Source organism: Aspergillus candidus (assembly GCF_002847045.1).
Source record: "Aspergillus candidus strain CBS 102.13 unplaced genomic scaffold BDW47scaffold_71, whole genome shotgun sequence".
NCBI classification, from domain to species: domain Eukaryota; kingdom Fungi; phylum Ascomycota; class Eurotiomycetes; order Eurotiales; family Aspergillaceae; genus Aspergillus; species Aspergillus candidus.
The window spans coordinates 37,801-50,388 of record NW_020194076.1 but is presented as its reverse complement, the minus strand read 5'-3'; the positions used below and the strand labels follow the sequence as shown (position 1 = coordinate 50,388).

At 53.3% G+C, this 12,588-nt stretch overlaps 4 protein-coding genes across 4 annotated transcripts; 3 read left to right on the top strand and 1 right to left on the bottom strand.

Annotated features, from left to right (window-relative positions):
• Positions 1-820: 820 nt before the first annotated feature.
• BDW47DRAFT_120671 (phosphatase PAP2 family protein) lies at positions 821-2,311 on the top strand (the record flags this gene model as incomplete). The annotated part of the gene is made up of 3 exons (XM_024815523.1): positions 821-1,201; positions 1,276-1,810; positions 1,881-2,311. 3 exons carry the CDS (start codon positions 821-823, stop codon positions 2,309-2,311), a joined length of 1,347 nt encoding a protein of 448 aa, XP_024668066.1.
• Positions 2,312-3,729: 1,418 nt separating this feature from the next.
• BDW47DRAFT_84046 (PWWP domain protein) lies at positions 3,730-6,395 on the top strand. Its single transcript, XM_024819998.1, has 5 exons — positions 3,730-4,175; positions 4,280-4,757; positions 4,900-5,266; positions 5,346-5,565; positions 5,623-6,395. The coding sequence occupies exons 1-5, from the start codon at positions 4,025-4,027 to the stop codon at positions 6,207-6,209; spliced, it is 1,803 nt and encodes a 600-aa protein (XP_024668065.1). The 5' UTR covers positions 3,730-4,024; the 3' UTR covers positions 6,210-6,395.
• Positions 6,396-7,981: 1,586 nt separating this feature from the next.
• ppmA (type 2C protein phosphatase PTC7) lies at positions 7,982-9,906 on the bottom strand. The gene has a single exon (XM_024814265.1). The coding sequence runs from the start codon at positions 9,685-9,687 to the stop codon at positions 8,362-8,364; it is 1,326 nt and encodes a 441-aa protein (XP_024668064.1). The 5' UTR covers positions 9,688-9,906; the 3' UTR covers positions 7,982-8,361.
• Positions 9,907-10,082: 176 nt separating this feature from the next.
• BDW47DRAFT_84016 (putative pre-mRNA splicing factor) lies at positions 10,083-12,397 on the top strand. The gene is made up of 3 exons (XM_024819997.1): positions 10,083-10,417; positions 10,521-10,554; positions 10,621-12,397. Exons 1-3 carry the CDS (start codon positions 10,376-10,378, stop codon positions 12,132-12,134), a joined length of 1,590 nt encoding a protein of 529 aa, XP_024668063.1. The 5' UTR covers positions 10,083-10,375; the 3' UTR covers positions 12,135-12,397.
• The last annotated feature ends 191 nt before the right edge of the window (positions 12,398-12,588 follow it).

The window sequence follows — 12,588 nt, the reverse complement described above, 5'->3', positions numbered from 1 at the left end:
TTCTCGACAAAGAACAATTTGGCCGTCTGAAAACATGACTCAGATGATTTCCATTCTGACCGAATTTTTTGATTTTTTTTTTTTTTTTTTTCTTCATCCAGTTTAGTTTCGTTCTTCCACTTCAGTTCTTAAAAAAGGGCCCAGCCACCGGGATGATGCTATTCGGGAAACACGGTAGGACAGCCAGGTCACACAGTCCCATCAGCATCATCATCGACAGACCGCAAAGCAATCTAATTCACGAATGCCAAGAGTAGAGATGGGACTGCTCATTCGTTCAACCCAGATCCTTTGTATAGATTCAAGTGACTTTTCTATGTTCTGTCCCGAGGGCCAAAGAGATGGTTCCTCCCGGCCCAGGATCCCATCCACTGGTCGTTGGTCATGAGACACGAAAAACCACGGAAAAAAAAGGAGTGTCCAATGTATCTGCAACTTGATCTGATATGAGCTTGCATGTAGTCTTTATGCAGGTATGCATGGCTGGATGGGAAGAGAATTGGCAGAGTTCCTGCCTGTTTCACGGCTAATGGTAGTCTTTTTATCACCCTCTTTGACTTCGCTTCTCTCTTTTCCTCTTTTCTTCGCTTCTCACTTCTGACGTACCTTTTATCTTTGGCCTGGAATAACATGTCTAGTTGTCTTCCTGTACCACTGCGCCTTCTCCCTGATGACCCAGCCGTGAGTGTCTGAAGCTCACCCTGCAGGTCTCGTCCTCTCTTTCTATACATTAATATTTCCGCCCTACCTTTTACCACTCCACTCGTACATCATTATCACTGACCTCACATTGCCCTTATTTTCCTGACCCACGCTCACCATGGGTGCGGGGGCGGTTTTAGAACCGCTGGTCGTGATAGTCCTTCTCTTTGGGGGGACCTGGATCAACCGTACCATGGGCAGGACGTGGGGATCTGGATCCACCGATCTTGAATCTGGCAGTTCCACCCCGACAACCTCCATCAAAGATAGCTTATTGTTAGATGGGCAACCAGCATCGCCCAGGTCTTCTAGATCATCCAGGCCCCCTTCTCTCCGGCCCCTGGAGGGTCGATGGCGCCAGAGACAGATTGGGCTCTTTCACTCCACCTTCACCGTGACGACCCCCAACACCGCCGTCTATCAAGATCGCCTGTTAAGCCGGTTACTCCAAAAGTTTCCGTTTCTCGTCGAATGCTGGTATTGGGCTTTGGTCTATTGGGTGTGTTCGTCCACAGTTGGTGCTGGGTTGCGACTAGGCTGGAAGAAGCTAACTCACTTGATGCATGTGTCTAGACATACCAACTAGGTCGGGCGTTCACGGCAGTCACCCTCCAAGAAGGGACCGTCGACGTCGCGAGGCGGCATGCGCTACAGTTGATCCGCTTTGAGAAGGCGATTGGGCTGTTTCGGGAGGTTCCGATTCAGCAGGCTTTTCTTCGACATCCCAGTGTGATGAAATATGTTAATTGGACATATTCCTTCATCCATATTCCCGGCACCATTGCCTTCCTGGTTGGACTTTACTACTACACCACCACCCGGAACCGATGCGACGAGTCTCAACCTGGGACACCTAGATGCGTGATCGGCATGTCCGCGGCCGGTCCGCGCCTCTATCAAGCCCGGCGACGAACCCTGGCCATGTGCAATTTGCTCGCATTTGTAGTCTTTACGCTCTGGCCCTGCATGCCTCCCCGCCTGTTGAGCGATCCGAACGTCGAGGGCCCCGAAGGCGAACTAGGACGCAGCTATGGTTTTGTGGATACCGTGCATGGAGCCAATGGGACGGGGAGCGTTTGGACACAGAATCGGTTCTGTAATCAGTATGGTATGCGAGATTGAACCCGGGCCAGAGAGCCACGATGTAAGGGACGAGTGCTAATTGCCGCATTTGATAGCCGCGATGCCCTCTCTGCACTTTGGCTATTCGCTCATGATCGGGCTCACAATCATGGCTATTCCATTGCCGTCGCATCATCGACAACCAATAGGCCGCTCCCGTTGGTGCATTCGCTATCTAGGGATACCGATGCCCTCGTGGCGTCGCCTTGCCTGTCTGGTGGTGGGATCCGCTTATCCCCTGCTGATTCTGCTGGCCATTGTTGCCACGGCCAATCATTTCATTGTGGACGCCGTGGCTGGGGCCCTGGTGTGTGTACTGGGGAGGAGATTCAACCACCTCCTTCTGAGCCTGTTGCCGCTGGAAGATTACTTCCTCGCCCTGGTTCGAATCCACAAACCCGAGCCCACGGCCGTAGACGCCTTGGGAGAGTTGGACGGGTGGATCGACGACGACGACGAGCTGGGGGGACAGCTTCTTCCCCGATGATCCTAAAAGAAGGCACCCTTCGCCTCCATATCGTCCTCGCCCCCACGTCGTTGTGTAATTCTGATGATACCTTATGGCTGCAGCCCCTTGGGGGGTGAGGTTGAGGTTGTCTCTTGTCTACTATCCTTACCATCTGCTTCTTATAGAACCTCATTCTGGATATAGCGGCTATTAATATGCATTCATTTTTATTCATTGATGTCTTGTCTTGTCTTGTTCCTGTTTTTCACATAAAGAGGATCTATGAGTAGAGCACTGAGCAGTGTGTATCGTGTTTCTTGGATGATTTTCTGGATGATTGATATCAAGCGTGGCCCCTTGCTAATCACCTTTTGGTTCTTGTTTTCATCTTATTCTATTGCATATTTTCTTTATCAAAATAAGTTCCCCATGGTAGTATACCTTGTAGTATAATTTCTTCAGAGTCAAGAGATCAAGGTAAATTTGGTTGAAAGAACGGTAACTTTGATACCAGATCGAGAGGGGATCGCGTAACGGGGCGGTACGGGCCGTAATGAATCCACCGGTGACTGCAGTGCTTGCTTCATCCTCCTCATTCCTTCTCATTCACTCTTCGACTCATTCTCTTGTCTTCTTTCTCTCCACTGGGCCATTTCTGCTGTGTGCTGGAGTATAAAGTTCCACTGACACCCATTACATTTTTCTTCTGAATATATTCTCTTGGTTGGACCTGTGATTGTATCTTCGGACGGACCTTGGATATCCCTACTACTACACAGTACATACTCAACTACGAGGTTGGTCGCATATACCTTCAAGCCACTGGCTAGATCATCGCGCTGATACGTCTTTTAGTTATTTTGCTCTGGTGCCTTCCAGCATCTCTCTTACTGTTAAAACGATCAGTTAGGTCGTGGATGGATCCTGGTTCACCCCTCGATTAGCTTCGTCTTGTCGCAGATTGTGGCGCATCCCCAGTTGACACTGGTTTGTGAGAGCGTGCCAGTCAGCTGTTCTGTATCTCCAACGGACCTCTCCGGTTTCAAGTTGTCGTGATTTGGTCTGGTCGTGGTATTCGCCGTGACCTTGCGCTGTGAGGGGAGCTGACCGACCTTGGCTGTTCATTTCGCCTCAGTCTCTCTACCTTACACTGTCACCCCACCGCTATCGCGGGTGGTGTGGATATTGATATCTACCATCTGTGTGCCGGTTTGACCACAGGCTTCTTGTGGACATTCATTGACACCTGTGATACCGTCAAAGAGCTGTGAACGCGTTGTCTCCGATCCGGTCGCATCGTTGAAACACCCAACTGCGACGACACCCAACTGCGACGGAACCCCGATAGTTATTTACCGGGGAATTGCGAGCAATTGGACCATCTCCACCTATTAAGAAACATCAGGTACGAATTGTCATGAATTTTGTTGGATTTTAACTAATTTCCTTTTGTTTGGGGAGGTCTGCAGCGGGAGCAAAACCGTTGCGTCATTTGCGGACTGGGGGAGCAACCGCCGTTCCCTTTTTTTTACGCGTTGTTCCATCTTCCCGCCTCCCGTCGCGACCTTCTCCACCACCATCTCTCTCTCTCTCTCTTCCCCCCAGTTCTCACCTTCCCTCTTCATCCTTTTCCCACTCCAACCCATCTCCGACTTTTCCACCACCACCCCCTGATTGGAAAGCTAAAGCTTCTCCTCTCATTCTCCATCCCTTCTTCCTCCGTTTACGTGTTTGTGAGCTCTGTCGCGCATCATGGCTGAGGACACGCCCACCGCCGCTGCGCCCGCTGCTGAGCCGGAGCGCGCTCCTGCAGACTCTAAGGCCGGCCCCGAGGAGTCCACTCCCGAGGTTCCCAAGGAGAAAGAAGCTGAGGCGACCAATGGGTCCGACAAGAAGCCCTCCGGTAAGTCATCCGCAATTAATCCCTTCTCCTCCCCCCTTGATGGACAACCCCGACAGGGTGTGACAAGGTGGCGTGGCTAACGGTTTCCGGCTTGTTTACGACAGAGGACGCGACCGCCACGGAAGACAAGAAAGAATCGACGGATGCTTCCGCCGAACAACCTCCTGCCCCCACGACCGACGCGAAGGAGCAGTCTGAGGAGAAGGCTGCGCCTGCCGAGTCGGAGGCCGCGCCCGCTGCGGACGTCTCCGCGACTCCCGCGTCCGCCAAGAAGTCGGGAGGATCCAAGCGCAAGTCTACCGGCGGCGCGTCGGACAGGAAGTCGCTAAGCCGGAAGAAGTCGATGTCTCGCGTCACCCACCTGCACGCGCAGCCGGGCGAGTACTACCTGGCGCGTCTCCGCAGCTTCCCGCCGTGGCCCTCCATCGTCTGCGATGAGGAGATTCTCCCCGAGTCTCTCCTCGAAACGCGTCCGGTGTCGGCCAAGCGCACCGATGGAACTTACCGCGAGGACTACGCCGACAGCGGCAAGCGGGCTCACGAGCGCACCTTCCCCGTGATGTTCTTGGAGACGAATGAATTGTGAGTCCCATCGCGTCGTACGATCCTATTTGCGATCTTCAATTTACATATCTATCTCATCTATTGTTGAGTTTTTTTATCTTTCCGTTGCTTCCGACTTTTCCTGCACCTTTCACCGCCAGAGACTAATCGTTGGTTATAGCGCGTGGATCCCGAATATGGACCTGTCTCCGCTGGATCCCGAGTCCTGCAAAAATGTGTCGCCCAAGAGCAAGGGCAAGCTGCTCCTGGCTGCCTACGCGGTCGCGTCCGAGGCGCATGATCTACAGTATTTCAAGACCCTGCTCGCCGACCACCAGCGCGCGCTCGAACAGGAGATCGAGGAGAAGGAAGCCCAGGCGGCCGCCAAAGCCGAGGCCAAGGCCGAGCGTGATGCGAAGAAAAACAAGCGGAAGAGCATGGAGATCGTCGACGATGAAGACGTCGATATGGAGGATGCGAATGCGGAATCCAAAAAGTCCAAGAGCTCGAAGAAGCGCAAGAAGGATGCGGAGACCGAGGACGACAAGGTTCGTGCCAGCCCCAGACAGACCCCGAAACCGACGGTTTTTCTTCTCCCCTGTGAACTAACATATTCTCTACGCACAGCCGGCGAAGACCCCCAAGACCAGCACGAAGCTGAAGTTGACGACCCCCAAGACCCCGGCCAGCGAAACGAAGAAGACCCCCTCCAAGAGCAAGCAGGCGGGCGGCAGCAAGAAGGCCGGCAAGGCTAGCGCCAGTGAAGCCGAAGAGGAGGCCGCGCCAGCCAAGGGATCGGCGAAGCCGGTTAACCCGGAGGAGGCCAAGGCGAAGCGGGAGAAAGAAAGTATGGCCACCCTCCTGAATCTCAAATGTGATCCAGAAACTGACGGTTTTGTTGCAGTTCTTTTCGTCCGTCATAAGCTCCAGAAGGGGTTCATTTCTCGCGATCAACCGCCCAAGGAAGAGGAGATGAACGCCATGTCCACCTACTTCACCAAGCTCGAGAACTACGAGGATCTGGAGGTGTCGGTGATTCGTGCCACCAAGATCAACAAGGTCCTGAAGATGATCGTGAAGTTGAACACGATCCCGCGCGACGAGGAGTTCCGATTCCGCGAACGCGCCATGAACATCCTGACCAAGTGGAAGAACGTCCTGGACACCGATGTCGGCACCCCGGTCGCCGAGGAGAAGGAGAAGGACGAGAAGCCCAAGGCCAACGGCGTGCAGAAGGAGGACAGCGTGGACACCCCGGCGAAGGAGACCGACGGCGAGAAGGAGAAGGAGGATGAGTCTAAGGCTGAGAAGACCGAGGCCGCCGACGAGCCGATGCCCGATGCGGACGCCGAGGATAAGAAGGCGTCAGCTGACGAGCCTGCCGCAGAGGAGACCGACAAGACGGCTCCCAAGGTGGATGAGGAGGCCAACAAGGAGAAGACCGCGGAGGAGGAGAAGACCGAGGAGAAGACTGCTGCAGCGGACTCATGAGGACGAGGAAACAACACTAGAGCACAAATGACTTGAACCATATTCTTTCTTATCTCTTTTTTTTTGCTGTTGTTTCCTGCCCCAACAACTAACTTCATTATGTCTCCTACTTTTGCTGCTTCCCTGGTCTTGATCCGGCTGATAGCGTTACTCGCATTGGTTTTATTTCATCGTTCCTACTTTCTTCGACTTTTGTTTTTTATTCACCCTGTCTGTTGTATGCTGCTTTTTATCTCGCTTTCCATCTGCTTGTTTGTAATCAATCATGCTGCTTATTTACTTTACTTTACTCTTATTCCGTGGCACTTTCTATTATTGGGATTGAATCAAATTCATAACGGAGAAACATTGCGAAAATCCAGAGATTGAACATGAAACGACGAGCAAAAGGTAAAAGGAAACAGACAAGAATAAAAAAAAAGAGGGAGAAGAATAGTCAAATGTTAGTTTCTCGCCTGTGTGTTGTACGGCCCTCCTTCCGTTCACTCAACTCAGCTGTACGTGCGTACGTCCCTTGTCCCGATCGATCTTCTCAACGCTGCGAATAGGACAAAAAGAAAGAAGGGAGGAAGGAGATATTGGGTCTGGAAGAGGCTGTGGGGATTATGGATGGAGGGGAGGTTGGTAGGTCAGTTAGCAATGATAAAATTCTTACTATATATAGTTTGCGACGCGGTCTCGCGAGCTAAATAGATCGTAAGATCTGGTTGACATTCTGCAAGAATGATCCCGATACATGATATAAGTGATGACAGAAGTAGAAAAGAGACAGATTCTGAACCAGCAGGATCCAAACATGTTTGGTCGCTGTTACGTTGACGATACATCGGCTTTAAGTAGTAGTGTGGATGCTTTTCTTAAAGAACAGATACGATTGGATCATATTGAATTCCTTCATAGTTGTCTTTTTGATAGCATGGCCTGCCTTTCACGCTTACTGTGAGAGTATACCTTACAAACGGAATAACACTGCTACTGTACATAGGTAGATCTTTCAGGAGAATTGGCGGCATCAACGGTTCTGAACTTGTTAAGTTGGCTTCACTTTTATGCATCATCTGTGGACCAAGGCCAAATTCTCTCTACCGTTATTTCTTTACCCTACAAGTTTTTTTTTTTTTTTTTTTGAACCGCATGTAGCTTGTCGTAACGAGAACCACCCCGAAAATATCCAAGACAGATTGATATTCCAGTCTTCCCGGTCAAAGCAGATTGTACAGTGAAAATAGGCATCAATATCATATCATGTATACCGCAAGCACAGGTTTCACATTCAAGGACACACACACAGCTATTCTTGCGGGAACGATCTATGGTACATTCGCAGCAGATAACATACCTTTTTTTCAGATGAGCCTAAGCAAATTGGACAGTGAGAAGAGTCTTGTATAACAGATTTTCTCTTAGCCGTATGTCAAGTTCTCGTCCCTGGCAGGCCCCCGTTTCAAAGACATCAAAGTTCAAATAGGCGATGCACGTTTGCCCAATTTCGGCATGGGTATTCGGAAACCAATCAGTCCATGTCTGCTCGGAATATTGCTGGGTTGTATAGTGGACTAATCAAATAGTACTCTGCAGTCCAGCTAACATGCCAACCGATTGCAGACACTTCCACGGTCAATAAATCGTTAGGGTCAATAGATCGTTAGGTGTCTATCTACTCATTTATCTAGTGTAGTTCTTTCTGAATCTTATGAACAGTGGATGATAGGGTATGGTATTATCAATCTGTGGGTGTGAAGACAGAATAATTGTGGTCAAGTGAAAAAAATATCTAGCACATGAAGGATGTGCGTCGCGATTCTATCTCGTCTAGCTGGTAATTCGAGTAAAAGTAATCAATCCAATCCAATCCAATCCGTAATGACACCACATGTTATAAAACAGATAAAACCCACGCCTGATGCGGTTCCCCGTCCCTGTCCTTGTTTCTATGTATATGCTAGACCGTGTCTCTATATAGCAGTGTTTGATCATGGACCAATGAAAAGAAAAGAACGCAACCAGTCATGCAGATCACCCAACCGAGACATAAATGGAAAGAAAAGATTATATAATGATTGTTCATCAGCGGAGACGCCAGGAATGTTGATATCTCCAGAAATATTGGTATCGAAGAGGACAGAAGAAAGATAAAGTGTCATGAACAAGTTCAAAGACGGGATTCACGAGCCCCTGCCTTCGGTCCCGTCTGGGACTCATCCACAGCGACGATGGCGATGACGCAGATGTCGTCGATCTTGCCGCCGCGGTAGTAGTCGCCCGGGTAGTAGCGTTGGGCTTCCTTGGCGAAGGGCCCATCCCGGCGGATATCCACGCTGGCCAGTTTGGCCTCGCCAGCGATGCTGGAGGCGAGGAATGACTGTAGCGTGTAGGGCTGGTCACCCATGGGGCTGGGTGCACCGGCCGGCAGCAGCGAGCTGAGCCCAACCGGCCCCGTCAGCTGGTCGAGTTGGTCGGAGGGCCGGATGCCCATTTCCGGGGTGGCATCCCAGGCCCCCGTCAGCACCATGCGGCTGGTGACCAGCTTCAGGATGTCCTGGTTGTTGAGGTTGTCGTAGACGCCGTCCGTGGCCAGCATCAGCACATCGCCGTGCTGCATCTGTAGCGAGGTGACGGCGGCGTCGCGCGGGAAGTCCTCGAGGAAGGCGCCACCGAAGATGGAGGCCTGGGCCCGCATACGCGGCGGGATGATGCTGAGCTGGTAAGGAGTGTTAAAACCGTGCGTCTGCGGTGCCGAGTAGTGGTGGACGGCCGCCAAACGTAGCAGCACGGAGCCCGAATCGCCTAGGTTGGCTAGCTCCACCCGGCCGTCCTCTAGGCCCACGCCGACGGAGGCCGTGCTGCCCCCCGCGCGGACGGTCTTGTCGGCGACGACCCGATCGTAACCGGCCTGGAGTAACTGCTTTGCGCGCAACTGCTCGACAGGAGCATCCCATTCCAGCGCTGACTCGGCCATGTAGTTGCACAAGGCGTGCGAGAAATCGGCCGGATCGACGCGGGACTCGGACCACCCCCCGACACCATCCGCCACGGCGAAGGCCACGGCCCCCTGATTCTCGGGGGTGTGTCCGACACGGCTGACGAAGAAGGCATCCTCACCACTGTCCGGTCGCCGTTTCCGTCGCAGAGCCGGGTCCGTCACATCCGGCGCCACTCCCAGCGCATCCTGGCGATCGGGGAAGAAGTTATATGCATTCTTGGCGGGGACGAAGGGACGGCCCTTGCCGGAGGAGGACGCCGCGACCCGGTAAGAGATCCGCGAGGGGGCAGACGAGTCACGCGACGGAGTAGAATGAAAGGCGCGGTGGGACGAAGTCGAAGAGGATGTCGAGAGCAGGAACCGGCGTCGAGCGGAAGAGACGGAGGGGCGACAAGGGGACGATCCTAAGAAAAACCCGGATAACTCGCCCACCAGGGAAGAGACGCTACTGCCGGCATGACCGCAGGCTCTGGAAGGGGGCGCCAGGTTGATCATCAGCAGGACGAGCGAGATTGTGTCGTGGTTGCGTGGAAATCGCGGTGGCCGTCTCGAACCGATCCTTATCTGATCGCCCTCGAACCGACAAGATAGGAATAGAGGAGGAGGAAGGTAACAGGAAGACAATCCCAGCAACCAATTGTGAGTTGAGAGAAAGGAAGAGAAGACAGACTGAGAGGAAGAGAAGGAGAAGAAGGGAAAGAAGGGTGAGTGAGGGAGGAGAGGAAGAAGAAAAGAATGAGACAAGAGAGATAGAAAGATGAGGAAAAAAAGGATCGGAGCGACTGACCGCCTTGGGTTATCAATCACTTTATCGAGATTTTCTTCCTTTTCATTCCAATCGATGGAAAGATGGGAAGAAATTCATTTCTATTTATATACTTGTAATTAATTATTGATTGATTATCTATCAATAAATCGAACAAAACGCACTGTCCGTGGGGAGTCTATACAGTGCTTCTCTCCTCCGGAGCTTTATCAGGATCAACTTCCGCTCAACGGATCTCTTCCTTCGTTTTCTCCCTCCACGAATTCATCCCACTCCATCTCCTTCCAACCCCAAGAACCCCCCAGTATTGACCTTCTTTGGATTGACCCTTTGATTGCTTCGAGTCTCGCCACCAGTGCGCTCATTAATCACCTAATTTTCCGTCTTCTCCCCCTGCGAGGGGCGTGATTCGCCATTATGATGCACCCCGCGAGGCAGGCCTATGTCGAGGAGGCTGAGGTATGCTGACCTTCTCGCATCATTGATTTGATCGCATCCCCAAAAGACACCGTCTAGTGCTTATGCATCCCTCAACTGACCTCGTATGCGGCGATTACTCTAGGACACCGACATGGGAATTGATCTAGCCAATATACGTAAGCAAACCCATCCGCGGGAATGATCTTGAAGTACACTCCATTCTGACGACTCCTCCCTTTCAGCCGTCGATCATGATTATGACCTTCCTTCTTCCGCCGCCGGCATCCCCGCCGCGAGGGCCTCGGCCATCCTGTCCCAGTTCGAGCGCAAACGACGAGCCGCCGCCATGGCGGTGCCCACAGACGATAGCCGAGTGCGAGCCCGCCTGCGCGAGCTCGGGGAACCCATCACGTTGTTCGGAGAAGGCCCTGGAGACCGAAGAGACCGACTACGCGAGCTCTTGACCGATCTGGCAGAACGACAGGACGCGGCGGATGCCGATGTCGAGATGCGCGAATCGACCACCGAGCTGGGCGCGGAGGAAGAGGATGAAGGCGAGCAGCAGGAGGAGTTTTACACGGAGGGATCCGATGCTCTTCTCAACGCTCGGAAAGAGATCGCGCGTTTCTCTCTTCCGCGCGCAAAGGCCCGCGTGGCCCGCCAACGCGAGGAATCCACGATCCCTCTCCGCACCCACATCAAGCATCGCAAGGCCATCAAAGAGAAGCTGCAGGGTTTCGACCTTTACGGGTCCCAGATCGCCGGCGATCGCCCCGTCAGTATCTGCCGATTCGCACCCGACGGCCAGACCATCGCTACGGGCAACTGGGGCGGTGGTATCAGCCTGCTCACCGTGCCCAACCTCGAGGAGAAGCGGTCCTTCAAAGGCCACTCAGATCGCGTGGGGGGTCTGGCGTGGTACCCCGGGGCCACACTTCCCACCTCCACCGTGTCAGAGTCGTCGGTCAACTTGGTGTCCGGCGGCGGCGAGGGGAACGTGGCCCTGTGGTCGCTGGACCAGGACCAGCCGTTGGCGACGCTCCCCGGGCACAGCGGCCGGGTGTGCCGCACCGAGTTCCACCCGTCGGGTCGCTATCTCGCGTCCGCCTCATACGACACCACCTGGCGGTTATGGGATGTCGAGACGTCGCGCGAGTTGCAGCTCCAGGAAGGTCACTCGCGCGAGGTCTACACGGTGGCGTTCAACGAAGACGGGTCGCTCCTGGCGAGTGGCGGCCTGGACAGTATTGGGCGCATCTGGGACCTGCGCACCGGCCGCACCGTCATGATCCTCGAGGGCCATATCCGGGAGATCTACGGTCTCGACTGGGGGGTGGACGGCTACCGCGTGCTGACCGGGTCCGGCGACGGCTGGGTCAAGTGCTGGGACCTGCGGCAGGTGCGGAACACGGGGGGCATCGGTGCCCACAAGAGCGTCGTATCCGACCTGCGATGGTACAAGGGCGGGGAATCGTCATTCCTGCCGGCGGCCGAGGGCGCGGCCGGCCAGATGGAGGTCGACGGCGGCGCGGGTGACCCCCCGGCTGCTCCTGTGCAACCGAAGAAGTCGGGCACGTTCTTCGTGAGCAGTGGATTCGACAAGAATGTCAACGTTTTCAGTGCGGATGACTGGTCGCTCGTGAAGACCCTCAGTGGGCATTCGGGCAACGTGCTCAGTACAGATATCAGCAGTGATGCCCAGTGGATTGCGAGCTGCGGTCATGACCGGACAGTCAAGCTCTGGGGGATTGAATAATTGGCGAGTTGTCAGAACAATATAATATCCGATCCTCGACTGTTTTTACCAAAATTAAACTGGAAGCCTGTGGTCTTGACAGGCTGGGCGTACAACGCGCGGTACCGCTTACACGTGCAGGTACCTCTCTAGCTCTTGATGACTGGGACGAAGGCTACTGTCGATACATGAATCCCAATGGCTAAGACCGACCCCAACAAATAGATGAAGCATGGATGTACGATTCAGAACGCCGCCTTGAAGATGCATGAATTGAGTGTCTATCCACCGTCAATGATGAGCTATACAATAATTAACATGCCATATACAAGTGTGCCTGTAGAGCTTTCCTTCGCTATGAGTGCCATCAGTCTTTGCCTTGTGTATTTCGATTTACTTGAAAATGACGTCACAGGCGTGGACTGCTGACTCATTACACGTGATTTCTCCGGTATCTTTTATCGTTCATCTTCGC

Excerpts from the sequence above, each read along its gene's own strand:
- BDW47DRAFT_84046 (XM_024819998.1), top strand. The coding sequence starts at position 4,025 with ATGGCTGAGGACACGCCCACCGCCGCTGCGCCCGCTGCTGAGCCGGAG. Across the intron at positions 4,176-4,279 it reads GTCCGACAAGAAGCCCTCCG|AGGACGCGACCGCCACGGAA; the intron begins GTAAGTCATCCG and ends TGTTTACGACAG. Across the intron at positions 5,566-5,622 it reads GGCGAAGCGGGAGAAAGAAA|TTCTTTTCGTCCGTCATAAG; the intron begins GTATGGCCACCC and ends GTTTTGTTGCAG.
- BDW47DRAFT_84016 (XM_024819997.1), top strand. The coding sequence starts at position 10,376 with ATGATGCACCCCGCGAGGCAGGCCTATGTCGAGGAGGCTGAG. Across the intron at positions 10,418-10,520 it reads CCTATGTCGAGGAGGCTGAG|GACACCGACATGGGAATTGA; the intron begins GTATGCTGACCT and ends CGATTACTCTAG. Across the intron at positions 10,555-10,620 it reads AATTGATCTAGCCAATATAC|CCGTCGATCATGATTATGAC; the intron begins GTAAGCAAACCC and ends CCTCCCTTTCAG.
- ppmA (XM_024814265.1), bottom strand. The coding sequence starts at position 9,687 with ATGATCAACCTGGCGCCCCCTTCCAGAGCCTGCGGTCATGCCGGCAGT.